General features: G+C 38.1%; 1 protein-coding gene and 1 pseudogene across 4 annotated transcripts in view; both read left to right on the top strand.

Moving 5' to 3' along the window:
• Positions 1-26,792, top strand: part of LOC106823941 (E3 SUMO-protein ligase RanBP2) — an 87,691-nt gene that overhangs the window by 37,449 nt on the left and 23,450 nt on the right. For all 4 annotated transcript variants that reach the window (XM_044773110.2, XM_044773109.2, XM_044773106.2 and 1 more), the window contains exons 8-19: positions 13,864-13,951; positions 15,788-15,997; positions 16,941-17,122; positions 17,205-17,380; positions 17,554-17,677; positions 18,332-18,493; positions 18,758-18,895; positions 18,975-19,121; positions 19,981-20,160; positions 20,248-20,331; positions 22,606-22,741; positions 26,359-26,453. In XM_044773110.2, coding sequence (XP_044629045.2) covers positions 13,864-13,951; positions 15,788-15,997; positions 16,941-17,122; positions 17,205-17,380; positions 17,554-17,677; positions 18,332-18,493; positions 18,758-18,895; positions 18,975-19,121; positions 19,981-20,160; positions 20,248-20,331; positions 22,606-22,741; positions 26,359-26,453 — 1,722 coding nt within the window. The remainder of the gene's footprint in view (positions 1-13,863; positions 13,952-15,787; positions 15,998-16,940; positions 17,123-17,204; positions 17,381-17,553; positions 17,678-18,331; positions 18,494-18,757; positions 18,896-18,974; positions 19,122-19,980; positions 20,161-20,247; positions 20,332-22,605; positions 22,742-26,358; positions 26,454-26,792) is intronic.
• LOC106823942 (phosphatidylinositol 4-kinase type 2-alpha pseudogene) lies at positions 4,677-6,368 on the top strand (annotated as a pseudogene).

Below are 26,792 nucleotides of genomic sequence, written 5' to 3'. Positions count from 1 at the left end.
ATCAGTTTCGAGAGTTTGATCTTTTTACTTGACCATTTCTGGCACCTGTAATAGGGAAATAATCTCAAATATGCATAAAACTTTGTTCAAAAAGATATGTGTGTTCGCACAAAAACCTGAGTGAGTAAATTTTGTGGTATGGTTACATAAACTGTGATAGCAAAATGCACTTACTACAACCATTTTTACGTGTTAATTGAAAAGCAGTTGTACGTAATATGTATATAACATTAATGACAGTATATTATATATAGTATATAGCAGTATATTTATTCATCTTTGGAAAATAAAACCTTTCTTTATACATAGAACATGACATGAAGGAAATATGCCAAAATGTTAACCATTATTTTATTTTTTGAGGAAGATTAGCCCTAAGCTAACATCCACTGCCAATCCTCCTCTTTGCTGAAGAAGACTGGTCCTGAGCTAGCATCTGTGCCCATCTTCCTCTACTTCATACGTGGGACACCTGCCAAAGCATGGCTTGATAAGTGGTGTAGTGCTCCGCACCTGGCATCCCACTGGCAAACCCTGGGCCACTGAAGTGGGGCACTGTGCCTCCTTGCAGGCCCCATGAACCATTATTTTTAGATGATGAGATGCTGGGTATTATCCCTTCACCAATCCATTTTTGTCGTTTTAATGTTCTCTTAGTTCTGTAGTGAGCTTGCATTAATTCTGAAATGAAAAGAAGTAAAATAGTCTGCCAAAAAATGCATTAAACCCAAGTTATAAAAGTGATGTTAGCTCTAGAGCACTATCTTTTGCTTGGGGAAAAGAAAAAACGATTCACCGGAGAATTACTGTTAGAGAAGTCTCCTCCTTCTAGTTCATATTATATAGATCTTTAAAAAAATATTGTTGATATCCAGCCCACAATGTTAAGTGCTGCTGTTTGCTTAGCAAAAGCATTTAGGTTCATAAGGAATTATTTATTAGTTAAGTTAATGAAGTTTGATAATTTACTTAAGCACTAAAATGTTCTTGTGTTTAGTGTTTTTATAGAATCCTCAAGTAACTGACAATTTTCTTATTTTTAATGGAAACTGAAATTTACTAAATTTTCTTTTACTTTTTTTTATTTTATTGAGGTCATAACGGTTTATAAGATTGTGAAATTTCAATTGTACATTATTGTTTGTTAGTTACCATATATATGTGCCCCTTTATCCCTTATGCCCATCCCCTCACCCCCTTCCCCTTGGGTAACTACTAGTCTGTTCTCTTTGTCCATGTGTTAATCTGTCTTCAACATATGAGTGAAATTATATGGTGTTTGTCTTTGGCATATTTCGCTTAACATAATACCCTCAAGGTCCTTCCATGTTGTCGCAAATGGGACAATTTTGTCTCTTTTTATGGCTGAATAGTATTCCATTATATAAGTATACCTCATTTTCTTTATCCAGTCATCAGTCACTGGGCACTTGGGTTGCTTCTACTTCTTGGCTATAGTGAATAGTGCTGCAGTGAACACAGAGGTGCATAAGTCTCTATGAATTGTTGATTTCAAGTTCTTTGGATAAATACCCAGTAGTGGAATAGCTGAGTCATACGGTACTTTTATTTTTAATTTTTTGAGAAATCTCCATACTCTTTTCTATAACAGCCACATCAGTTTGCATTCCCACCAGCAGTGTATGAGGGTTCCCTTTTCTCCACACCCTCTCCAACATTTATTTTTTGTCTTGGTGATTATAGCCATTCTAATGGGCATAAAGTGATATCTCATTGTAGTTTTGATTTACAATTCCCTAATGATTAGTGATGTTGAACATTTTTTCATGTGCCTGTTGGCCATCTGTATATTTTCTTGGGAAAAATGTCTGTTGATATCCTCTGCCCATGTTTTGATCTTTCTTTTGTTTAATCCTGTGAATTCTTTATATGTTTTGGAGATTAATAACCCTTTGTTGGATATATGATTGCAAATATTTTCTCCCAGTTGATGGATTGTCTTTCTGTTTTGTTCCTGGTTTCCTTTGCCTTGTAGAAGCTCTTTAGTCTTATGGAGTCCCATTTGTCTTTTTTTCTTTTGTTTGCCTTGCCCAAGTAGGTATGTTATTCGAAAAGATCTTTCTAACACCTGTGTCAAAAAGTGTAGTGCCTACATTTTCTTCTAGGAGTCTTATAGTTTCACATCTTACCTTCAAGTCTTTAATCCATTTTGAGTTAATTTTTGTATATGGGAAAAGATAGTAGTCTACTTTCATTCTTTAGCATGCGGCTGTCCAGTTTTCCCAGCACCATTTATTGAAGAGACTTTGTTTCTCCATTGTATATTCTTAGCTCCTTTGTTGAAGATGAGCTATCCAAAGATAAGTGGTTTTATTTCTTGGCTTTCAGTTCTGTTCCATTGGTCTGTGTGTCTGTTTTTATACCAGTACCATGCTGTTTTGATTATTATAGCTTTGTAGTATATTTTGAAGTCAGGCATTGTGATCCTTCCAGCTTTACTCTTTTTTCTCAGGATTGCTTTAGGTATTTGGGGTGTTTTGTTGCCCCATATGAATTTGAGAATTCTTTCTTCTGTTTCTGTGAAGAATGTCATTGGGATTCTGATTGGGATTGAATTTAATCTATAGATTGCTTTAGATAGTATCGACTTTTTAACTGTGTTTATTCTTCCAATCCATGTGCATGTAATATCTTTCCATTTCTTTATGCCTTCTACGATTTCTTTAAATAGTGTCTTACAGTTTCCAGCATATAGATCTTTCACCTCCTTGGTTAAATTTATTCCTAGATATTTTATTCTTTTTGTTGGGATAGTATTCTTGATTTCTCTTTCTGTTAGTCCATTATTAGAGTATAGAAATGTAACTGATTTTTGTAAGTTGTTTTGTACCCTGCAGCTTTGCTGTAGTTGTTCATTATTTCTAGTAGTTTTCCAGTGGAGTCTTTAGGGTTTTCTATATGTAGAATCATGTCAGCTGCAAATAGTGAGAGTTTCACTTCTTCCTTGCCTATTTGGATCCCTTTTGTTTCTTTTTCTTGCCTGATTGCTCTGGCCAAAACCTCCAGTACTATGTTGCGTAGGAGTGGTGAGAGTGGGCACCCTTATCTTGTTCCTGTTCTCAAAAGGATGGCCTTCAGCTTTTCCTCATTGAATATGTTAGCTGTAGCTTTGTCATATATGGCCTTTATTATGTTGAGGTTCTTTCCTTCTATACCCGTTCTCTTGAGAGTTTTTATGATAAATGAGTATTGAATCTTGTCAAATACCTTCTCTGCTTCTATTGAGATGATCATGTGGTTTTTGTTCCTCATTTTGTTAGTGTGGTGTATCACATTGATTGATGTGCAGATGTTGAACTATCCCTCTGTCCCTAATATAAATCCCAGTTGATCATGGTGTATGATCCTTTTAATGTATTGCTGTATTCAGTTTGCCAATAATTTGTTGAGGATTTTTGCATCTATGTTCATCAGCAATATTGGCGTGTAAGTGGCTTTGGCATCAGGGTGATGTTGGCCTTGTAGAATGACTTAGGAAGTGTTCCGTCTTCTTTAGTTTTTTGGAATTGTTTGAGAAGGATCGGTATTAAATATCTTTGAATGTTTGGTAGAATTCTCCAGAGAAGCCATCTGGTGCTGGACTTTAATTTTTTAGGAGGTTTTTGATTACTATTTCAGTCTCTTTACTTGTCATTGATCTAGTCAGATTCTTTTTCTTCTTGATTCAGTTTTGAGAGCTTGTATGAGTCTAAGAATTTATCCATTTCTTCTAGGTTGTCCAGTTTGTTGGCATATAGTTTTTTATAGTATTCTCTTACAATCCTTTGTATTTCTGTGCAATCCCTTGTGATTTCTCCTCTTTCATTTCTAATTTTATTTATTTGAGTCTTCTCTCTTTTTTTCTTAGTGAGTCTGGCTAATGGTTTGTCAGTTTTGTTTATCTTCTCAAAGAACCAGCTCTCTGTTTCATTGATCCTTTCTACTGTATTTTTTGGTTTCTGTTTCATTTAATTTTTGCTCTAGTTTTTATTATTTTCCTCCTTCTGCTGACTTTGGGCTTTGTTTATTCTTCTTTTTCTAGTTCTGTTAGGTCTAGTTTAAGATTACTTAGTCGAGATTTTTCTTGTGTGTTAAAGTAGGCCTGTATTACTATGAATTTCCCCCTTAGATCTGCTTTTGGTGCATCCCCTAAGAGTTGGTATGATGTATTTTCATTTTTCTCCAGATGTTTTGATTTCTCCTTTAATTTCTTCAATGATCCATTGGTTGTTCAGTAGTATGTTGTTTAGTCTCCATATATTTGTGATTTTCTCAGCTTTTTTCTTGTTAGTTTCTAGTTTCATAGCATTATGGTCAGAAAAGATGCTTAATGTGAATTCAGTCTTCTAAAATTTATTGAGGCTTGCTTTGTTTCCCACCATATGGTCTTTGAGAATTTTCCTTGTGCACTTGAGAAGAATGTATATTCCACTGTTTTTGGATGGAGTGTTCTATATATATATATATCTATATCTACATCTATATATCTATTAAGTCCATCTAGTCTAGTTTTTTGCTTAAATCCCCTAATTCCTTGTTGACTTTCTCTCCAGATGATCTATTCCTTGAAGTAAGTGGGATGAGGTCCCCTACTATTATTGTGTTGCTGTTAATTTCTTCCTTTAGATCTGTTAATATTTGCTTTATGTACTTGGTGCTCCTGTGTTAGGTGGATATATAAGTGTTATGTCCTCTTGCTAGAGTGTCCCTTTTATCATTGTATACTACCCCTCTTTGTCTCTCTCTTTGCTTTTTTTATCTTGAAGTCTATTTTGATATACGTATGGCAGGAGCTGGTGGCCTGAGGGATGGATGAGACGAGCCCACTTGTGTCCCCCAAGTGGGCCCAAGCCCCGGACTACACCTTCCCGTCTGGCTCCAGTGCTCACTTTTGGCAGGTGCCGGGGGCTGCAGTCTGAGTGGTGGCAGTGGCCAGCCAGGGCCTCTCTCCACCTGTGTCGCCAGGCCACAACTGGGAGCGGCAGCCACTGCTGGCTTGGGCCCAGGGCCAGACCCAAACTGTGGTGGCGCAGGCCCAAGCCCTGGCCTCCCAGGCCACGGTGGCAGCTCACCCTGTGCAGGCCAACCACGAGTAGAACTAGTTCCCAGGGGACCCTGAGTTCGAGGCCGTGGTGCGCCAGGCCAAGTGGGCCATCAAGTGCTGCCTCTTCCCTGAGCACATCTACCAGGGCTCCAGTGGGAGCTACTTCGTCAAGGACCTTCAGGGGCAGATGGTTGCTGTCTTCAAACCCAAGAATGAAGAGCCATATGGGCACATTAATCCTAAGTGGACCAGGTGGCTACAGAAGCTGTGCTGTCCCTGCTGCTTTGGCTATGATTGCCTTGTCCTCAACCAGGGCTATCTCTCAGAGGCAGGGGCCAGCCTGGTGGACCAAAAACTGGAACTCAACATTGTACCCCGTACAAAGGTAGTATACCTGGCCAGTGAGACTTTCAACTATAGTGCCATTGACCGAGTGAAGTCCAAGGGCAAGCGGCTTGCACTGGAGAAGGTGCCAAAACTTGGGCAGCAGTTTAACCGCATTGGGCTACGGCTGTGGCCAAAGGTTAGTTCATTCCTGCTCTTTGTTGAAGACTACAAAGATGCAGATTACTGGCTACAGTGTTTTGAAGCAGAACCTCTCCCTGAGAACACTAACTGGCAACTACTGCTTCAGTTTGAGCGGTTGGTGGTACTGGATTACATCATCTGCAATACTGATCGAGGCAGTGACAACTGGCTGATTAAATACCACTGTCCAATGGATAGTTCTAGCTCTCGGGCCACAGACTGGGTGGTGGTGAAGGAGCCTGTTATCAAGGTGGCTGCCATAGACAATTGGCTGGCTTTCCGAAACCCTGAAGCATCCTGACTCCTGGAGGGCATATCCTTTTTACTGGGCCTGGTTGCTCCAGGCAAAAGTCCCATTCTCTCAGGAGATCAAAGATCTGATTGTTTCAAAGGTATTGGACCCTAACTTTGTCTAGGACTTAGAAGAGGACCTCTGTGAACTCTTCAAGAAAGATCCTGGTTTTGACAGGGGACAGTTCCATAAGCAGATTGCTCCTCTGCGAGGACAGATCCTAAATCTGAGCTAGGCCCTGAAAGACAACAAGAGTCCCCTGTACCTCGTCCAGATGCCACCTGTGATTGTCGAGACAGCCCGTTCCCACCAGCGGTCTGCTAGCGATTCCTACACACAGAGCTTTCAGAGTCAGAAGCCTTTCTTTTCGTGGTGGTAGCCTGAGAGGCAGATAAAGGCATGTTTTCTGAGACTTTGGCTGGAGGAAGCCTGGGGAGTGGGTTACAGGAGAAGCCAGAGAAGCCGGTGGAGAACAGTGCCCTTAAGATCTCTCCCTCTCTTGTCGCCCTGCTCAGGGCTTTCCCAAGCACAGGGAGAAGCACAGTCAGAGGAACATTGAGTGCTGGGGGCGTGTCTGGAGCTCCCTGCGAGTAGTTCAGATGCCTGGGAAGGAGCATCTCCCTTCTAGCGTCTCCTGGGGACAGGCTGCGAAATTCCCTTCCCTCCCTAACACCCTGCTCTGTTTCAATTCCTCACTGTATTCTGCATCAGGAAGGCAAACAAACAACAAAAACAAATTTAAATACTAGTGGCAAAACACAGGCAGAATCCCAGATTCTCTCATGTCAGAAACCTCTAATCAAGACCTATATTTGCATGGACCCAGACATTCAGATGCCTCTCAGTTCCTTACTCCCATGGACCAAGGCATCTGGGTGACTTGCAGTGCTGGGACAGACAGAAGTCGCACTTACTTTGGGTTTTTCCCAAGTCTTCTTCCCCTTGCCCTCCCCCCAGTGCAATAGGCTGGCTGAGAGACTCCGAACGCAATTCTCAGGCTGGATGCTTCTGCTCTAGATCTCCGAGCCAACGATCATGTTGGCTCTGCTCTCTGCCCTGCTAGGGACCCACGTTTCTGTGCAGACCTGCTGCTTGCCCATCACTCAGGCAAAGGCAGGAGGGAGGAAGCTGATTCCCCAGCATGTCAAAGTGGTCCACATGGCCCAGGTGTATCCTGGGAGCTGTAACTGGTCTATGGGCAAACTTACTCCGGCCTTGCTTCCTGAGTCCTTGGCCCTAGCCAAAGGTGGGAAAGCCTGCCAGTCCTCTCATTTATTCCTGTTTTAGATAATTTTTTCTCAACTCTTTTGACTTAGGGGCTTAGTTCTGGGTTCTGGGGGTGGGTCTCAGCTCAGAAAAGGACAGGATATTAGGTCCTTAGACTTCTTTTTATACTACAACTTGGTTGTAGCTTGGTGGAGGTAACAAGACTGGTATTCTGCCTCCTCACTGGCAGCTTCCCTTTGGTCTCTGACTTCTTGCTCCAGGCCAGTTTTTCCACAGCTTCTTGAGAAAGGCAGGCCCAAAGGAGAGAGGCCTTCAAACTGTCCCCCAGTGCCTACCTGGCTCAGTGTCATCTTCCTGCTTCCATGTCTCTTTTCCCTCAGCTGTCCCCCTTGCCAGGTGTCCAAGCTTTTTCTACACCAAAGCAAAGAATGGCCTCAGGAGGGTGCCATCTGTGGCTAAGGGGCAGCCCTTTGCTACTGGACACTTCAAGTTGCTGGCCCCCTGTGACTGGTCAATCAGCCGTGGAAAGAAACTATCTTGAAGGTTTGAAAAACAACCAAAGAAAAGGAGCAAGGACTATGGTTGTGTGCCCTCTGCTTGCCCAGCTCCTGCCATCCACGAGGCAGAGCAGAGATGTGCAGACTCTTGTCAGTTGGGCCAGGCTGATCCCCTTCCATTCCGGCCCCCAAGTTCCAGCTTCCACCCAGCTGAGAGGAAGATAAGGAGCTGGATATGCATGCCCTGTGGACCAAGGCACAGCTCCCCCACTGGCCCCAACCCTGACAATCCCATTCAGCTGACCTGGACTCTGGCCTGGGGGACCATGTTTGTGAGAATGCCTGCCCCCAGACTGCAGGAGCAGCATGGCTCCCAGAGGTCGGAAGGGGACCTGGGAGTCTTTAGCTCTCCACAGACATCTTTACACGGGTGTGTTGGTAAAGCTCCCCACGTGGGTGTCAAGAGAAGCTAAACAGCCTAAAAAGGAGCCGGGTTGCTTCCACAAGCCAAGTAGATGTGCACATTGCTCTCATCAAGACCAGCTCTGTGATGGGAAGGAAATTGGGATCAGTGGAAGAGGGAGCTGGTCCCAGCCCTGGCAGGTGAGAGTGCGGGGCATCCTCTTTTGGCCTGTCGCCGTTCTTCTTGAAGCCTGTACTCAGGTTGCCTTGAATGTGGTCTTTGGGAGAGCCAGGGACCCAGAGTGCCAGGGCAGGTTTCTGGGTGGCACTCGCAGAATGGCCGTGTCCCCCAGTGTCAGGGAGTAGAGGCTGGGCTCTGAGAGTGCTGCTGTCTCTGTATTGTTCTTCTAATACAATGTAGAAATGGTATGTAATGTATTTAAGCCAACGCAAATGTATGAATAACAAGTCCACTTCTGGGGGGGAAAATGTTTTCTTTTGTTTGCCATTAGCTTGGAGCATGATTTTCCATCCCTTCCCTCTGAGCTTGTGTTTTTCTTTAGATCTGAGATGTATTTCCTGGAGGCAGCTTATTGTTGGGTCTTGTTTTTTAATCCATCCAGCCACTGTGTCTTTTGATTGGAGAATTCAGTCCATTTACCTTTAGAGTGATTGTTGATATATGATGGCCTAATATTGCGATTTCACCAGTTGTTTTCTGGTTGTTCTATATTTACCTTCTTTCTTGTCCTGTGTATTTATGACTGCCATGATAGTTTGGTTATTATCTATGATGGTTTTCTCATTGTTTATCATTTGTGTCTCTGTTCTAATTTTTTGTTTCGTGGTTATTGTGAGGTTTCTAGAAAAGATTTGGTAGATGAGATAGTGCATTTTCTGATAGCCTCTTATCTCCTTAGTCTAAGCAGGTTTCATCCCCTTCCTCTTCCCTGTGTAAGTTATTGTCACAACTTAACTCCATTTTGTTTTGCGAGCTTGTAATTAAAAGGAAGTGATTATAGTTATTTTTGATGCTTTCCTTCCCTTTATCTTTAATGTTATAGTGTTTGCTAACCTGTTCTGATAGAGACCTGCAATTTTCTGATTTTGTTTATTTATCTCCTTACTCAATGCTTTGTAAACCCTTTCTTTTATTTATTTATTTATTTTAGCTATGAGGGCCTTGATCATTTCTTGTGAGTTGGGGGCGTCTTGTTCAATGAACTCCCTCAGCCTTTGTTTATCTGGGAAAGTTTTTATTTCTCCATCATATATGATGGATAGTTTCGCTGGATAGAGTATTCTTGGCTGAAAGTTTCTGTCTTTGAGAATTTGAAATATATCATTCCACTCACTCCTAGCCTGTAAGGTTTCTGCTGAAAAAACCGCTGAAAGCCTGATAAGGGTTCCTTTGTAGGTTATTTTCTTCTGCCTTGCTGTGCTTAATATTTTTTCTTTGTCATTGACTTTTGCCAGTTTTACTCATCTATGCCTTGGAGAAGGTCTTTTTGCATTGATGTAATTAGGAGTTCTGTCAGCTTCGTTTACTTGTAATTCCAGCTGCTTTGCCAGGTTTGGGATGTTCTCAGCTATTGTTAATTTGAACAAGCTCTCTGCTCCTTTCTTCGTCTCTTCTCCCTTCCACTCTTCTCCCTCCGGAATACCTATAATCCTTATGTTGCATTTCCTAATTGAGTCAGGAATTTCTCAGAGAATTTCTTCATTTCTTTTTAGTCTTTGTTCTCTCTCCTCCTCCATATTTTTTTTCTTTTTTTTTTAAGGTTGGCACCTGAGTTAACATCTGTTGCCAATCTTCTGTTTCTTTGTTTCTTTCTCCCCCAGGTCCCCCCAGTACATAGTTGTATATTCTAGTTGTGGGTCCCAGTTATGGCATGTGGGATACCACCTCAGCATGGCTGGATGAGCACTGCCATGTCTGCGCCCAGGATCTGAACCAGCAAAACTCTGGGCCGCTGAAGCAGAGCACGCGAACTTAACCACTCAGCCATGAAACTGGCCCCTCTCCTCCTTCATCCTAAGCATTTCTGTCTTTCTGTCTTCTAAATTACTAATTCTGTTCTCTGTAATTTCGGTTCTGTTTTTTAAGGATTCCAGATTATTTTCTTCATCATCAACATTTCTGATTTTTTATTTTTATAGTTTCGATCTCTTTTGTGAAAAATTCCTTCTGTTCATTAATTTTATTCCTGAGTTCCTTGAACTATCTTTCTGAGTTTTCTTAACCCATTGAGTTTCTTTATGATAACTATTTGGAATTTTGTCATTTAGATTGTAAATTTCTGTGACTTCAGGATTTATTTCTGGGTGCTTGTCGTTTTTTTTCTGGTCAGGAGTGTTAGTATACTACTTCTTGCTGTTTGATGGGGTGGTCTTTTGCCGTAGCATTGTGGTAGTATCTGGTTGCAGATTCCACCTGCTACCACTGGGAGGGGCTTGAGCTGTGTTTCTGAGCCTGCTGCAACCTGTGCAGCTGTGCCTGTCCATTGGAAGCTGTGCCGACAGGACCTGTCTGCATCTGCCTGCCAGCCGTCACTGCTTTACGCACATAGGCACAGGCGCTCTGGTGGGAATCCCCTGCTCTGGCCAACTGGCCAAGCTGACGCACCAGGTTGGAGGAAGGGAAAGGTGCTTTCTTTTGCGTTCACCATCCTCTGTGCTCCTGCTCTGCACTCACTGTCTTCCACCCAGGAGTGCTCGGCTTGGTAGGGATGCCCCCATGATTGCTTAGCTGCCTCGGTGTGGAGAGTTCCTGAGGGTTGAGGCAACTCTGAGATCAAAAGCAGAGGGCTGTCTTTTCCTTCTTCTCTCAGAGTTGCACTGGCTGCTGTGCAAGGTCCCATGCCCTAGATTGCTGCTGCTGGGGAGTAGGAGAGGTGATCTGCTTACCTCCTCCTACAGCCTCCCAGGGGTGTCCAGCACCCCCACCTTCAGCCGTATGGCTGCGTGGATCTCTCAGATGTCTAATGTGTTATGTGAATATCCTCTCTTGGTTTATGAATGTCCTTTTTGTCATTTCTTAGTGGGGAGAGACTAAGGGAAGAACTCACTCCACCATGATGCTGACATTACTCTCCTAGAATCTTCAATATGTATTTTTTTTTAAGATTTTATTTTTTTTCCCCTTTTTCTCCCCAAAGCCCCCCAGTACATAGTTGTATATTCTTCGTTGTGGATCCTTCTAGTTGTGGCATGTGGGATGCTGCCTCAGCGTGGTTTGATGAGCAGTGCCATGTCCGCGCCCAGGATTTGAACCAACGAAACACTGGGCCGCCTGCAGCAGAGTGCGCTAACTTAACCACTCGGCCATGGGGCCAGCCCCTTCAATATGTATTTTTTAACCATAACACATAAAATCAAGCTTTTTAAATTGACCTTTTTTAATAGTAAAAACTCACTCTCCCTCTTAACCCATTCACTAAAGTCTCCATTCCTAAAAGACAACCACTGTTATCAATTTCTTGGGTATTCAAGAAGTTTTCTGAATATGCAAGCATATAGTAAACCGTTTCTCTAATATTAAAAACTGTTTTGCCTAAGTGGAGGTTTATCTACAATCGAATACCTTGCTTTTTTTAAAACTATTTTTTCATTGTTCCGCTTCAGCACATAGACATTTTACCTCAATCTCTCTTTTTACCTACCATGTATTTCTATTGAATGAATATATAATGGAAATCTCTTAGATGTTTGGATTTTATATTGTCATTTGTTGTAAAGCTTAACTATCAAATAATTATAACAACACAAGGGAAGTGTGGACTGGCATAGGGGTCCTTAAGGAATCATGTGAGGCTAACTTCTTTAATGATAGGGTTTTCATACTCTTGATCAGGGGAATGCTGTGGTTCGTTCTGGTAAGTATATCTGCATTTCACCTAGTCATTAAAGTCTCTCTTAAAATCTTTTAATTAAGATAAGGAAAATACTGACTTGAGATGATGTGACTGAGTGGATTCATAACTAATCAAGTGGTCACAAATGATAACCATTGCATAATTTTGTGAAACAGACTAGTTTTGTGAATTGAGATCAATTTGAAAGCAAAAAGATTTATGTCACGTTTTGTTTCTTCTTTTTGTGGTCTTCAACATCTATAGACCACAAAGTTTGGCATCATGTTTAGAAAACTTGTGGGTAAAAGCATAGGTCAAACTAATGTTTCTAAAATTTCAAATCAGAAGCTTTTAGATTCATAAGGAATATTTTTATCTTGAAAAGTTAGTATTTTAGGAAAAATGACTATATTCACATGGTTTAAAGTTGTAGTGGCATATGAGAGTATACTGTGAAATCTCCTTCCCACCTCTGTTCCTTAGTCATTTACTTCTCCTCCCTAGAGGAACTAATTTTATTAGTTTCTTGTGACTTCTTCAACAATGTTTTATGCACATACAAGCAGATACACACACTCTCACTCCCCTTTAAAAAATACACATAGAAAATATTCTGTACATTCTATTTATTTTGAAATATATTTTGATGATATTTTCATATTAGTATAGAAAGCATAGGATGAGTATAGCATCCTCATTTGTTTTGATGATTACATATTATTCCACTCTATGGACGTACGTATTTTGGGGTTTTTTAAATCAGTGCCCTAGGGCTGGCCCAGTGGCGCAGTGGTTAAGTGCACACGTTCCACTTCTCAGTGGCCTGGGGTTCGCCAGTTCAGATTCTGGGTACGGACATGGCACTGCTTGGCACGCCATGCTGTGGTAGGCGTCCCACGTAGAAAGTAGAGGAAGATGGGTACAGATGTTAGCTCAGGGCCAGTCTTCCTCAGCAAAAAGAGGAGGGCTGGCAGTAGTTAGCTCAGGGCTAATCTTCCTCGAGGGAAAAAAAAAAAATCAATGCCCTGAACCCAAGGGGTTAGGTTACTTTTCCTTTTTTCTATGCTACTTCAAATGATTCTGCAATGAATAAGCTGTGCCATTTCACATGTGAAAATTTATGGGTAGAATGGATTACTGCAAGAAGAACTGCAGGATCAAAGTGTATGCGTTTATTATGCTTAGAGCTATTGCCCAATTTCCAACCTCACAGAGATTATACCAAATTATACTCCCATTACTCTAATTAAGAAAGTCATGAAGAGACTTAACAGCAGTTACCCCAGTCACCCATATAGTTACTGTTAGGATATCTCCAGTTAAGTGGTCATTGCCTGTGATTGAACATTTTCAGTGATTGGCATTCACTACTTTTCAAGATAGCCCATTGCATTTTTTGGTAATTTAGTTCTTGGTGCTTCCTTATATGAAGTAAAAATATTTTTGAAGCTGTTACTCATTGGTGGTGTTTTTTCTTCTGGTGCTATTAAAAATGCTAACCCTTCTTTTCCAAGATAATTTTCTTAATATCTGAAGGCACCTATCATGTTTTCTCTTCACCATTCTATTTATTCATCATTCTTTCAGTTCTTCATAGGTATGGCTAAGAGTCCTTTTACTCTCTTGGTTGTCCCAGTTTATCTCAGTGGTATTCCAAATTGTCCATTCTCTTTGAAAATCTGCTGTCCCACAGTGTGGCACTTCCAAGTATGATTCCACCAGTGCTGTGTTAAGTAGGGCTGTCATCACTTCTGCTATAGTTCTGTTTATGTAGGGTAGATAAGTTCTCCAAATACTCCATTTCCGCAAATGTAATTCTAATTTTTTTTAGTAGAAAGTAATTTCTCAAAAGTACTCTTTGTAGGCATTCCAGTTTTTTGCAGTTGGTTTTCTAACTCAATTTAACCATGGTTAACTGTTTATTCATTATCAAAAAAGCAGCACGTAATAGAAGGGAACATCTTATCATTAGAAATATGGGTATCAACAAATTAAGATTCTTTATTCTAAAATTATCAGGTTCCAAGACCAAAGATTAAATTAATAAAAGGAGAAGCTGGACAAAATCTGCTAGAAATAATGGCCTTTGATCGTCTGAGCCAATCAGGTAATAGTAATGTTTAACTGATTTTATTTTAAAAAGAAAAAAAGGAAAAATTTTCTATTGGAGCATCATATGATAATACCTTCTGTCTGTCCAGGAGATAATTTGTCCTAATCATTTGTTTCTCTTTGCCACATTGGATTTGTGCAAGAGATATAGAAAGAATTAGAAGAAATGGTATATTCTTTAAAAGGAATATGTGATATTGTTTGCTCCCAGATGAAGAAACTCCTTAACCATTTCTTTGTCTGACTGCTAGAGCCTGCATCTTGAATATTTTAAGGCACTTTCTGAACTAAGACTAATTACTGATTTGCCAACCAGTTAACATCAGTTGCTTGTAAAATACTGCTTTGGGGGGTATAAAGTGAAGAAGATACAGATTTATTTCTTAAGGAACTGACAACAACATAGAAAGATGGAAGATAGATACTCACATTCTCTTAGGCTCTTGGAATTTGTAGATCTCTTCCCTGTTTTGACTATTTGGGATGGATCCTAAAGGTCTGTTATATGTTATCTGGTTTTGCTAAGGCAAAAACTTCAAGGTGTTCACATAGCCAGTGAATCAAATGATGAACTGAAGAAGCATAATGCTTTTTGTAGGAAAAGTTTCCATAGGAAGCAGTTTTGATATAAAATTGAATGAACTTCGTAAAGAGCAAGAAGGTAGTATCAAGTCAAAGTTATTGTAAATTTTGGCCTGCAGTTAGGCTGTTGGTCAAAGCTTATATTGCTCCTCTATCCCGCAGCCTACGTTTTTGTGGGAGGTAGACTTTCAGTCCTTGAAGAAGTAATTTGCCATTTTTTTTCTTATGTCTCCCTTCTACCTTTGCAGGGCTGTCATAGATGCCTTTGCGGCGTGTAACAGTTAGTAAAGTGAACTGTGTTTTAATGTCTTCGATCTGGGCATTCCTGAGCTTGTCTCTGCAAATTTTCAGAGAGATAATAGTTTGGTGGTAATCAAACGTGACTGACTAGCAGAATTACTTCAAGAAGTGTTTTTTTTTTCTTTTAAACTGCTTAATTGAGATAAAATTCACATACCATATAATTCACCCATTTTAAGTGTACAATTCACTGGTTTTTAGTATGTTCACAGAATTTTGCAACCATCACCACAATCAATTTTAGATCATTTTCATCACCTCATAAAGAAACCTCATACCTATTAACAGTCACACCTCATTTCCCCCAAACCTCCTAGTCCTAGGCAACCTCTAACTTTTTGTCTCTTTAGAGTTCCCTTTTCTGGATATTTCATATAAATTGAATCATACAATATGTAATTTTTTGCAACTGCCTTATTTCACATAGTATATTGTTTTCAAAGTTCCTCGATGTTGTGGTACGTACTAGAACTTCATCCAAGCAGTGTTTTTAAAATAGATTCCTTACCCCAAACCTGTGAAATCAGAGTCTCTGGGAGTGGGGCCTGGAAATAAATATTTTTAAAGCTTTTTAAAGGATGATTCTGACCAGCTAGGGTTAGAAATCAGTGTATCAGATCAGAGAATTTGAGATTGGGCCTGCTGTCGTATGGCCATTTAAATCCCACACTTTTCCATCTGAAATGTAAATACTTTTGGCATTTTTCACACACATTCCTGTTTTCCTTCCTTTTACTCTAGCATGTAGACACAGATGTTTTAAACCTATAATCTATATTCATTTTTTGCATAAGCACCCTTTTTATTCTCCAGTTTTTGTTGTTGCTTTGGAGGCTTAGGTCTGATATAATTATGTTGTTTCTCCTTAAGCTATGTGAATGAAACTGTTGAGAGATGTGAGTAAAAATAATCTCTATGTTTTAAATGATGGAGATAATTTGTTTTTCAGGGCACATGCTGCTAAACCTAAGTCGTGACAAGCAAGATTTTTTAAAAGAGGTTGTAGAATCCTTTGCAAACAAAAGTGGGCAGTCTGCTTTATATGATGCTCTGTTTTCTAGTCAGTCACCCAAGGATAGATCTTTCCTTGGTAGCGATGATATTGGAAACATTGATGTACAAGCCCCACAACCTGATGATTTGGCTAGATATGATATTGGTAAGTTGTATCTTTCAAAGGAAACATTTTGCATCTTAATTCTTTTATGTTAGGTGAAAAATAAAAGCAAAAAGAGAAATAAATTTCCCATAATCTGTTTACCTAGAAATAATGACTTAATTTTTTTCGGTATTCCTTTTAGGTTTTTGGTGCAGAGAGGGGGTGTGAGGGGTTGGTGGTGGTAGTTGGTGGCACGTTTTTCTTCTAAATAGTTGTTTATACGATACATATGATTTGTCTTTCATAAATTCTCTCCTATTGTATATGTCTCTGTAAATATCACTTTTAATGGCAGTATAGTCTGTTTTATGAATTAGCCATAATTTGCTAGCCACTTTTTATTGTTGGACATCCAGGATGTCTCCAGTTTTTTCACTATTAAAAATAACAGTCTGATGAAAACTTCAGTGTCTCCATATCAAATGTTTTCCATAGAGAGTCCTAAAAACAGAATTATTGGGACAAAGTTGATGAACACGTTTTAAGTCTCTTGCAAATTGCCGTATTACTAGAAAGGTTCTACCTCTTTATGCTTCCAGAAGCCTGTAACTTTTTCAGTATTGAATTTCTTGTAGAAGAAAAGATCCCTTTATGATCTTAATAGATTAATGTAGTGGCATCCCATTCTTGTAATGACTCTTTAATAACAAAGTAAATTCATTGTTTCAAGATTTCTTATTGGGTAGCCATTTTTTATTTGACCTCTGTCAGTAGGTTTTTTAAATTAGAGTAGTAGTTTCTCCATCATAATGGTTTTTATTAAAATTCCTAAAGTGTGAATACTTTTAATAAGAACATGAGACTTTGCTTATCACAGAATTTCCCCCAGCTCTGATGTAGAAAAACAGTTATAAAATTAATAAACATTTAATGTGTTAGTTGTTTATGTTGGCACACAAAAAAATTTCCAAAACCTGAAGCTAATTTTCTCCCTTTATTTCAGGTGCCATTCGAGCACATAATGGTAGTCTTCAGCACCTTACCTGGCTTGGCTTACAGTGGAATTCGTTGCCTACCTTACCTGCAATTCGAAAATGGCTGAAACAGCTTTTTCATCATTTACCCCAGGAAACCTCCAGACTTGAAACGAATGCACCAGAATCAATATGTATCTTAGATCTTGAAGTAAGCAAAGATTTTAACAAATTAAATATTTTGAGTTTTGTTTAATTTTTTTCTTACTTGAGTTTTTATTTAAATAACATAGGTATTTCTGCTTGGAGTAATATACACCAGCCACTTACAGTTAAAGGAGAAATGTAATTCTCACTACAGCTTCTGTCAGCCACTGTGCTTGCCATTTCCTGTGTGTAAACAGCTTTGTACAGAAAGACAAAAATCTTGGTGGGATGCAGTTTGTAGTCTCATTCACAGAAAAGCAATGTAAGTAGTTAAAAATATTCCTTTAACTTATTGCCTAGGTTTTTAATTTAAAAACCTACTTAATTTAAAACTTATTGCCTAGGGATTTAATTGAATTATCATGTGGTGATTAACATACATGTAAACGTTGACCTGTGTTTGTAAATCAATTTTATCAAATAAAACTTTTTTAGACCTGGAACCTCAGCAAAATTACGACTTTTAGTTCAGCATGACATAAACACTCTGAGAGGCCAGGAAAAACATGGTCTGCAACCTGCTCTGCTTATACATTGGGCAAAATGCCTCCAGAAAACGGTGAGTTCATTAAAGTGTACTCATTGTTGAGAACATTACCATAACTTTTAAGAATCATAAACTTTTCATTGAAAGTCTTTTAGTTCTAAAAACAATAGCAGCTTGTTCATGTTATGCCAGGTAAATTGCATTTTTCTAATCTCACCACAATGTAGTTAATATATAAGCACTTAGAACAGGGCCTGGCACAATAAGTGTTATGTAAGTATTAGCTGTTATATTTTTGTCCAGCCTGAGAAATATTTTCCCTGTTAGGTATTACAAGGCTTTGTAGGTAAGGGCATTATACATCCTTCTAAAAATCTGAGGCCTGTTCTATGGCAAGATCAGGTATAGATGGTTAGCCTTTTGACAAACTGTGACACTTACAGAACAGCAGATTTCAGCTGTCTAAAAATGGCAATTTTTAAAACATAGATTCGGCTGCCTCATTAGATAGTATCATTGACAGTGTTTAAAAGTTGGGTCTCAAATGATCACTGGTATTAGGGTGGTTAGTTATTCCAATATTTGGAAAGTTGAGCATATGACTTCAGCGATTCTGTTGGGCCTTGATTTGAGATTTTAACCAGTTGTTCAGACCATTTATAAAGGAATTTTTAGATCTTATCATTTGTGTTCCTTAGGTTGTGTGCTTCTAACTCTCTCTTTTAGGGCAGCAGTCTTAATTCTTTTTATGATCAACGGGAATACATAGGCAGAAGTGTTCATTATTGGAGGAAGGTTTTACCATTGTTGAAGACAATCAAAAAGAAGAGCAGTATTCCTGAACCTACTGACCCTCTGTTTAAACATTTTCATAGTGCAGACATTCAGGTAATGGATGATCCCATTGTGAATTACTTGGAGATAGGGATTTCCAGTTTATAAAGAAATGGAGATATAAACTGCTTAAACTGATTGCCTGGTTGTTTAATGGTCGTGTTGTTTTCTAAATCCACTAGCTGTCACATATAGAATATGGCTAAAAAGAGTACTGAGATGTTAATCTCATTAAATCATACGAAAGCTTTGGGAAGTCATTTGAGTTTGATATTCTGAGTAGAGGCAGTTTGACTAAAAATTGCTAAATGTGTTTAGGCATCTGAAATTGGTGAATATGAAGAAGAAGCACACATCACGTTTGCTATATTGGATGCAGTTAATGGAAATATAGACGATGCTATGACTACTTTTGAATCTATAAAAAATGTTGTTTCTTATTGGAATCTTGCACTGGTAAGTAGATGTAGTGCTTTGAATTAAAAGTTTGTTTTTTTTTTAACTTTATTGCTTCATAAAAGCACTCTTTTTGTAGATTTTTCACAGGAAAGCAGAAGACATTGAAAATGATGCTCTTTCTCCTGAAGAACAAGAAGAATGCAAGAATTATCTGAGAAAGAGCAGGGACTACCTAATAAAGATTTTAGATGACAGTGATTCAAATCTTTCAGTGGTTAAGAAAGTAAGTTTGCAGGTTGTTTTACTTTCTTATTATTGATAACTGGGTGATAAGCATTTTTGCCTTGGTTTTATATTTTGATCCTTTCAAAAATGCTAGATAATACCTTATTATTAATGCACAGAAGGGGTATATGTATGAATATTTAATTAGCATTGCTTTGTCTTGGGTTTGGTGTTTCTTTAAGCTTGGGAATCTAGGTTGATACTCAGAAATACTCGCTGGGGAATTAGAAAAGGTTTCTAAGGCAGGACATTTATTTTTGTTATCTTGGCAAAGTAATCAAAGCAAATATCGCAGTCTAAGGACTAGTTCTTAATGAATTTGGCGGTTAAACATTTTACTGAAACTGGACGTAGTTGCTGACACCTTTAGAGCATTTCTTCTCATCTTCTTCATTTGCTATGGGCTGTTTTCCTGCTGTCAGCAGTTTGAGGCTGTCATGATGGTATTAACTTCAATTATATTCAACCTTCCAAGTATTTTGTTGATTAATTTATGTTACTGCTCTTAGGTTAGGATTTATGTTGTCTAGTGCATTCTAGCATCTATGTTTCTCTCACCATTCAGAATCAGTTAGTAAACACTAGTAATTTATTTTGTTCACGTGTCCCCAAGTTAACATTCCTCTACCATTGTTATGGCTAACAGAAGGAATAGAAACAACATAGGCTTTAGAATCAGAAGACATTAGATTACACAGCAGTTTCTTCTGTGTTATTTATATGTAAAGCATAAAATGCTTGTTATACAAAAGTGAGAAAAATGTAAGTAAATTAGTAAGATCTTTGTATTTATTTCGGAGTTCTTACTTTGGCATTTTTGCAAACTAAAGCCCTTGATTCATGCCTTTTGTTTTTAGTTGCCTGTGCCCCTGGAGTCTGTAAAAGAGATGCTTAATTCAGTCATGCAGGAACTCGATGACTATATTGAAGGAGGTCCTCTTTATAAAAATGGTTCTTTGCGGACTACAGATTCAGAAATAAAATATTCTACGCCGTCTCCCACCAAATATTCTCTATCACCAAGTAAAAGTTACAAGGTAAGTGGGAAAGAAATGAATTATTGCATTGCGAAATGTGTCTCTGTTCTAAATGTTTTAAATGCTGTTTTGTTGTTATTTTGTTAGTATTCTCCCAAAACACCACCACGATGGGCAGAAGATCAAAATTCTTTACTGAAAATGATCTGCCAACAAGTAGAAGCCATTAAGGTAAGTCACTTAATTTCTCTAAACTGTGCTTCTCTTATTCCAAGATTCCTTCCTTGACCACTCCCTCACTTCTTTCTAAAGCCCTTTGCCATGCTACTGTACAATTATACTATGTTGTACGTACCTGTATCTTGACACTTAGCATATTTTTGAATTTACTTATGTGTCTCTGTCCTCGACCAGATGTGGATCCTTCAAAGGCAGAGACACTTTTATCCAAAACATAGCGTCATTCCGGGCTTAGAGGACGTTCCCAAGTGATTGAGTTGAACTAGTGAAATATACTAATTATACCCTGGCCTATGAGTTCATTTCTCATACTGGCTGTGGTTGTGTGTGTCAGATTTGTAGTTAGGAATTGACGTGTAGTCTAAGCTTCAAAAAGTCTCTTTATCTTTTTCATGCTTTCATATGAATTTGATTTAGTTATATAAGGAAATAGTTATGTGTGCTTGATTTTACTTTACCTATATGAAAGTGACCTTTAACTATGGGGCTCCACAGAGCTTTTCTTTTTTGGAATTGCAAGTACAGGTAAGTTGTTTCATGCTCATTGGGCAAGCAGTAAATCACTCGTAGTTCTAAAGCTACACCAAGGAAATCGTGATATGTGTGTGATTATTACAGTACTATCAGCACTGTGTGAGATTTCAAATATGCTATTTGGAGGGGAACAAACTTTTGAATTTGCACAAAGATTTTGTATGTTAATTTTGTGTAATCGTGGCCTATTATGATATTACATATAATCTTGGCTTACAATACAGGTTTCTGGCACCCAACATTGTATTCTGTGGCAGTGTAGTGGATAGTCCATGTGCTCTACCACTAATTAATGATCTTGGGCCAGGCACTTCTTTATCTCTCTGACTTTTGCCTTCTCATCTGTAAAGTGAGAATTACTGAAACCAGTTCTCATCACATTTTCTAGTTGTTTGAATTTTTAAAGTTATGATGGTAGCATTAATTGCATGTTCAAAACTGTGGTCCAGATACCAGTGGTGACCAGTAGAGTTTTCCAGTTGATTCTACCAGTTTCTTATTTTTGGATGTGCAGTATCTCAACTAGACATATTAGATGGATGAATGGGGAAAATATATTTAGCTTGAAAATTTGAGGTATTTTTGACCTCAATAATTATGTCTTTGGGGAAATTTCTATTTGAAAGCACTTCTGCAAGAAGAAAGCAGATGTGCTGGATCTGTCTCTGAACTCACTTATAACCAGTCAGATAGCTGGGACCATATAAAGATATTTAGTATTATTTTCAAAAGTGACCAGTTGGCTGATAACCAATATAGTTCCTTTGGAAAAAGAAATAATTTCTTTGTAAGTGCCAGTTTTGTAAGGGATATTTTGTAGGTTCTGGAGTTGAGGAGGATGTTGTCATTTAGTTGTCTATAAAATGAGAGAGATCTGATAGCTAGCCACAAAACTCCCATTAGAGAGCAGTATGTCTCCCATTTTGTCTAGGCATCAGAGTGGTGCTATGAAAACATTTTTGGAGTAAGATGTGGTTTGAATTCTAGCTGTGCCGTTTCCTGCGGTTTTTTTTTTCATTTTAAGGTATGAGTTAATCTTGTTTACCTAACATGTAAGGATTAAGAACTTAAAAGTAAAGTGCTAGGAATATATTATTATATACATAATATATTCTGAACAAAAATTAGTTGTTTTCCTTTTCCTAGTGGAGCTTTTGAGCATCATCTTGAACAATTATTAGTGTTTTTTGTTTTTTGTTTTTTGTTTTTACATCAAATGTGGTAAGTGGAAAGCCGGTACTGGGCAGTAATTTGGAATGTTGAGTAGTCCAGGTTTACTGAAGAGTAAAGCAGTGTGGAAAGGACATGCTCGAAGGATGTTTGGGATAATACTGCTGAGGACTGAATGTCAGAGAAGTTTAATTTGTAGTTTCTTGTTTTTTTTGAGCAGGGAAGTGTCTTGGCTAGAGTTAAACTTCAGAAAGATCAATTTAGGCAAGTGTAGACTATTTAGGAAGTTATTCAGTTGTTTAGATTAGAGCTAACTCCAACTCTAACCTAGAGTGAATGAATTAGGTAATGAATGGTATGAAGGAATAAAAGAATGGGAGCAAATAAGTTTTGACAAATTAAGGATCATGTTCTTAAATCTGCACCTGGTACTCAGATCTTATTGAAATATAGAATCTTAGAAGGCATCAAGTATTTAAGTTTAAAATTTTTAAGTTTGTTCTAACACTATTTCTGGCATGATAGAATTACTTAAAATTGTTTTCTTTATTCTTCCAACAGAAAGAAATGCAAGAGTTGAAACTAAATAGAAGTAACTCAGGGTCTCCTCATCGTTGGCCTACAGAGAATTATGGACCAGATTCAGTGCCTGATGGATATCAGGGATCACAGACTTTTCATGGGGCCCCGCTAACAGGTGGGTTGGCAACTGGATAATTCCAGTTTTAGTAAAATCATTGTACTTCTCCCTCCTTTAAATAGATAACTTGTGAAGTCACTTTGTCTATGTACATTTGTTTACATACATGTCTATATATGTCTGCTTATGGGTTGCTTAAGCTATATTTGGTATTACTGAGATTTTTCTAACTCCAAGTAGAAGTAGAACAAGCTTTATCTGATCCTGTGTATATAAGCACTTAAACCTTTAATGCACATCTCAGAGGAGCTGAGACTGAGGTGGAACCATTCCTTATAATTGAAAAACGTTAACTGATATCATTATGCATTAAGAGATGACTAATTAACAACTTAGACTTCTTAGGAATTATTTTGACGATCTACTGAGAGATAGGACATTCATAGGAAATCTTGTTTATTTTGAAATACCATGGTCATATGTAGAAGGATTGAGTTTGGAGCTAGACCCTATTGGATTTTGAGGTTGTGCTTTTGTCACATACTGACCTCTCTCAGCTAGTTTTTCTATTCAAAACGTGGAGATACTTGCTTTACATGATTATTATAAGCATTTGTGTATGTGTGGGTATGTATTAGGCATTTACTTAATAGTATACAGTAAACACTTAATGAACTAAAGAGTACTAATAGTGCTTCTTGTGGGTTGTCTATGTGCTGAAGTGCTTTGTGTATGTAATTTTATATAATCACAATAACCCAGAGTGATAGGTACCATTATTAATCCCAATTTAATAGATGAGGGAATGAGTTTAGAAAGATTAACTTATCCATTATTGTATAGCTAGTTATTGATAGAGCCAGGGTTAAAACTCTGATGGCCTAAATTTAAAGCCACTTGCCAGTATGATCCCTTGCCCTCAGGCAGCTAGAAATGATGATAAAAATAGGCTTTGGGGACCGGCCCCGTGGCCAAGTGGTCAAGTTCGCACACTCCGGTTTGGCAGCCCAGGGTTTCCCTGGTTTGGATCCTGGGTGCAGACATGGCACTGCTCATCAGGCCATGTTGAGGCAGCATCCCACATAGCATAACCAGAAGGACCTACAACAAGAATATACAACTATGTACTGGGGGGCTTTGGGGAGAAGAAGAAGGGAAGGAAAAAAAAAAGAGATTTGCAACAGATGCTAGCTCAGCTGCCAATCTTTGTAGGAAAAAAAAGTAGCTTTCTTTTACACGAGACAGATTCCCAAAATAGTAGTAGGGCATTTTTATCTAATTGATTTTAACCCAGGAAAGATTTAGAATGGTATGGTCTAGTTTAGATAAGTATATTTGTGTGATGGTTCATAGGGGCATAGTTAAGTCAGCCCCACTATCCCCTCTGACAGTGTTTTCTAAATGCAGGCAAAATAATAGAAAGAAAATCTTTGTAAGGTCAAACTTACTAAATGTCATAAGTCATAGATAAAAATGAGATGCCATGAGTTCAAACATTGCTCATTTAAAAACCTTGTGCATTATATAGAGCCTTGTATAGAGAAGATAAGTAAACTGGCTAGCCTTGTCTAAAAGTGCTTTTTGTGTGCTGTGTGGAATTGATAATTCGGCACCTTTTGGGTTACAATTTCCATTTCTTCCTTTGTTTACAGGCCTAAAATGTCTTCTGGTGTTAAACATAACATTCACATTGTCTCATTTTATTCTTGCAATTACCCTATGAAATGTGTAAAAGCAGCACATCCTCATTTTACAATTGAGAAAAACAGAGACCCTAAACCGGTTAGTTGACAAGGTCACAAAGCAGCTTTGTGGCCCTGAAAGGAGAGCTCAAGTCTCCTGATTCCCATTCCTGTGTTCACAGATTTTGTTTTTTTTTAATCAAAGTAAAAATATACCAAAATAGTCCTTGTCTTTTCAAAATAAGATGATTAAAAAACAATAAGCCTAGAGAAAATATTCAGAAGTATTGAACAATGTAAAGAAAACTAAAAACTAACAATATCACATACAGTTCAATTAATATTTTGGAGTATTTCCTTCTGGTCCTTTGTCTTTGTATACATAAAGAATTTTTAATGAGATTTTACCATATTCTTACATTATAGATGGGTAAGCCTGTTTTTTAAAATATTACTTTAAGTTCTGAGCATTGTTTGAAAATGTTATCGGTGAATGCCAGGTGTCCCATCATGTGAAAGTAATGCAAATTTTATTCCCTTATTTTTGTTATTTACAGTTGTTGCTATTATAAATAATGCTGTGGGCACATTCCGAGGATTGTAGGGTATTTTAAAAATTCGTTTAGTTGAGCAATTGCTTTCCAGAAAAGCGATGCCAGTTTACACTGTTAACCACCAGTATCTGATAGTGCCCATCTCTTTGCACTCTTGCCTAGTGTTAACTATTGCTAGTTTATAAAAACCTTTGCCAGTGTTGAAAAACAAAAATAGTATCAGTGTTTTTTATTTTTATACTAGATGTGCTCAGCACTTTATAATCTTTTGTATTTCCTGAGTTATTTGTTCATCTGGTATTTTTTTCTATTAGATTATTTTTAGTAAGTTTATAAAAACTTTTAATGTTTTTACAATCAAGAGTCACTAGTCACTGATAAGTGACTAGTCAAATTTCAGACTTTATGATTCTTGGCTCATATCCATCAACTTGTTCTTTTTTCTATGCCTGTTTTCTCCCCATAATATTTCCAAACACAACCATCTTCACCAGGCAGTTCCATTAGTTTTCCAAATTCAAACTTGGGCTTCTTTGGCAGTATTTACTTTTCTAGTAACTGTATGAAGCGGTAAATAGACTGGCTACCCTTTTCTAGGTCTTTTTCAGTGCTTTCCAGAATCAATTATTTAGCACCTCTTGGGTCATAATTTCCATTTCTTTGTGTAAAGGCATAAATGGTCTTTAAGTTGTTTCGTTTTCTGGTAAAACTTTCATAAAACAGATCAAGCAAATGACTTTTGGTAGTTTTGCCGTCAACATGAGTGTCTTCTAGTCATTGGTCTCCTGGTAACACTAACACAAAACAGATTGAGAAAATGGCGTAGACATCAACCTGAGTTTCAGTCATGATGTGTCTTTTTTTTAACCCAAGGAACATGTTTTATGTTACTTGTGAGATCCTTTCCATGAATTTGTCAGCTGATTTTTGACCCAAACATTCTCAGCTTGAGTTTATAAAATGCAACTTTGTCATTGTGCAGGTTTTCAAGGCTCACTTCAAAAACAAGGTCATGAGGCAATCAGATGCTTTTTGGTTCCTTAAATCCTTCCTGTGAATAGTGTAGTCCCAATATTTCTGAGGTTGAACACAACTGTGCTTTCACATCATACCAGTCTTAAAAAATGAACCAACCACTTTTTCTTGGCTCCTTTTTGGATGCTTGTTGTGAGGCGCTTGTTCTTGTTGACCACTGTGGTGCGGCTCTCTTATTCCTCATATGTCATATTTAGCAGTTTTTCCTAGTTTGTCATTTGATAATCTTGTTTGTGGTATATTTTGATGTATAGAACTTAAGAAAAAAAATCTGTATAGTTAAATCTTTCTTTAATTTCTATTGCTTTTGTATTTATAGTTCTTGCCTAGATAGTCTTAACTGTAGTATAGACTTTTTTTAACAGTGTTTTCTTTCTTTTGTTGTTGTTTTTTTTTTTTTTAGTTGCAACTACTGGCCCTTCAGTATATTATAGTCAGTCACCAGCATATAATTCCCAGTATCTTCTCAGACCAGCAGCTAATGTTACTCCCACAAAGGTAACAAAGGAATAATTTATACATTTATAAATATCTCCTTTTTAACTGTTCAGACTTCCTTCAAAGAAATTCAAGGAATAGGTCAGCATTAAAACTTTATGTCCCACGAGATATAGATATTTTAAATTTCTCTCCAGATATAGAAGTTATGCTCCTTAGTCATCTTATTTTTATGTTAAGTGTGAACATTTAGAATATTTTTTAAATGTGGGTGGTGGTGGTGGTGGTGGTTGTGCTGGGTCCTTCCTCATTCTGTTTTGGCAGACATAGGACTAGAATGTCCTTGCTGAACCACTATGTGGTAAGTACTTCCAGACCTGAAGTGGCTATGTTACTGTC

The sequence above is a fragment of the Equus asinus genome, chromosome 6, assembly GCF_041296235.1.
Source record: "Equus asinus isolate D_3611 breed Donkey chromosome 6, EquAss-T2T_v2, whole genome shotgun sequence".
Classification (NCBI taxonomy): domain Eukaryota; kingdom Metazoa; phylum Chordata; class Mammalia; order Perissodactyla; family Equidae; genus Equus; species Equus asinus.
This window is presented reverse-complemented; position numbering and strand designations above follow the sequence as displayed.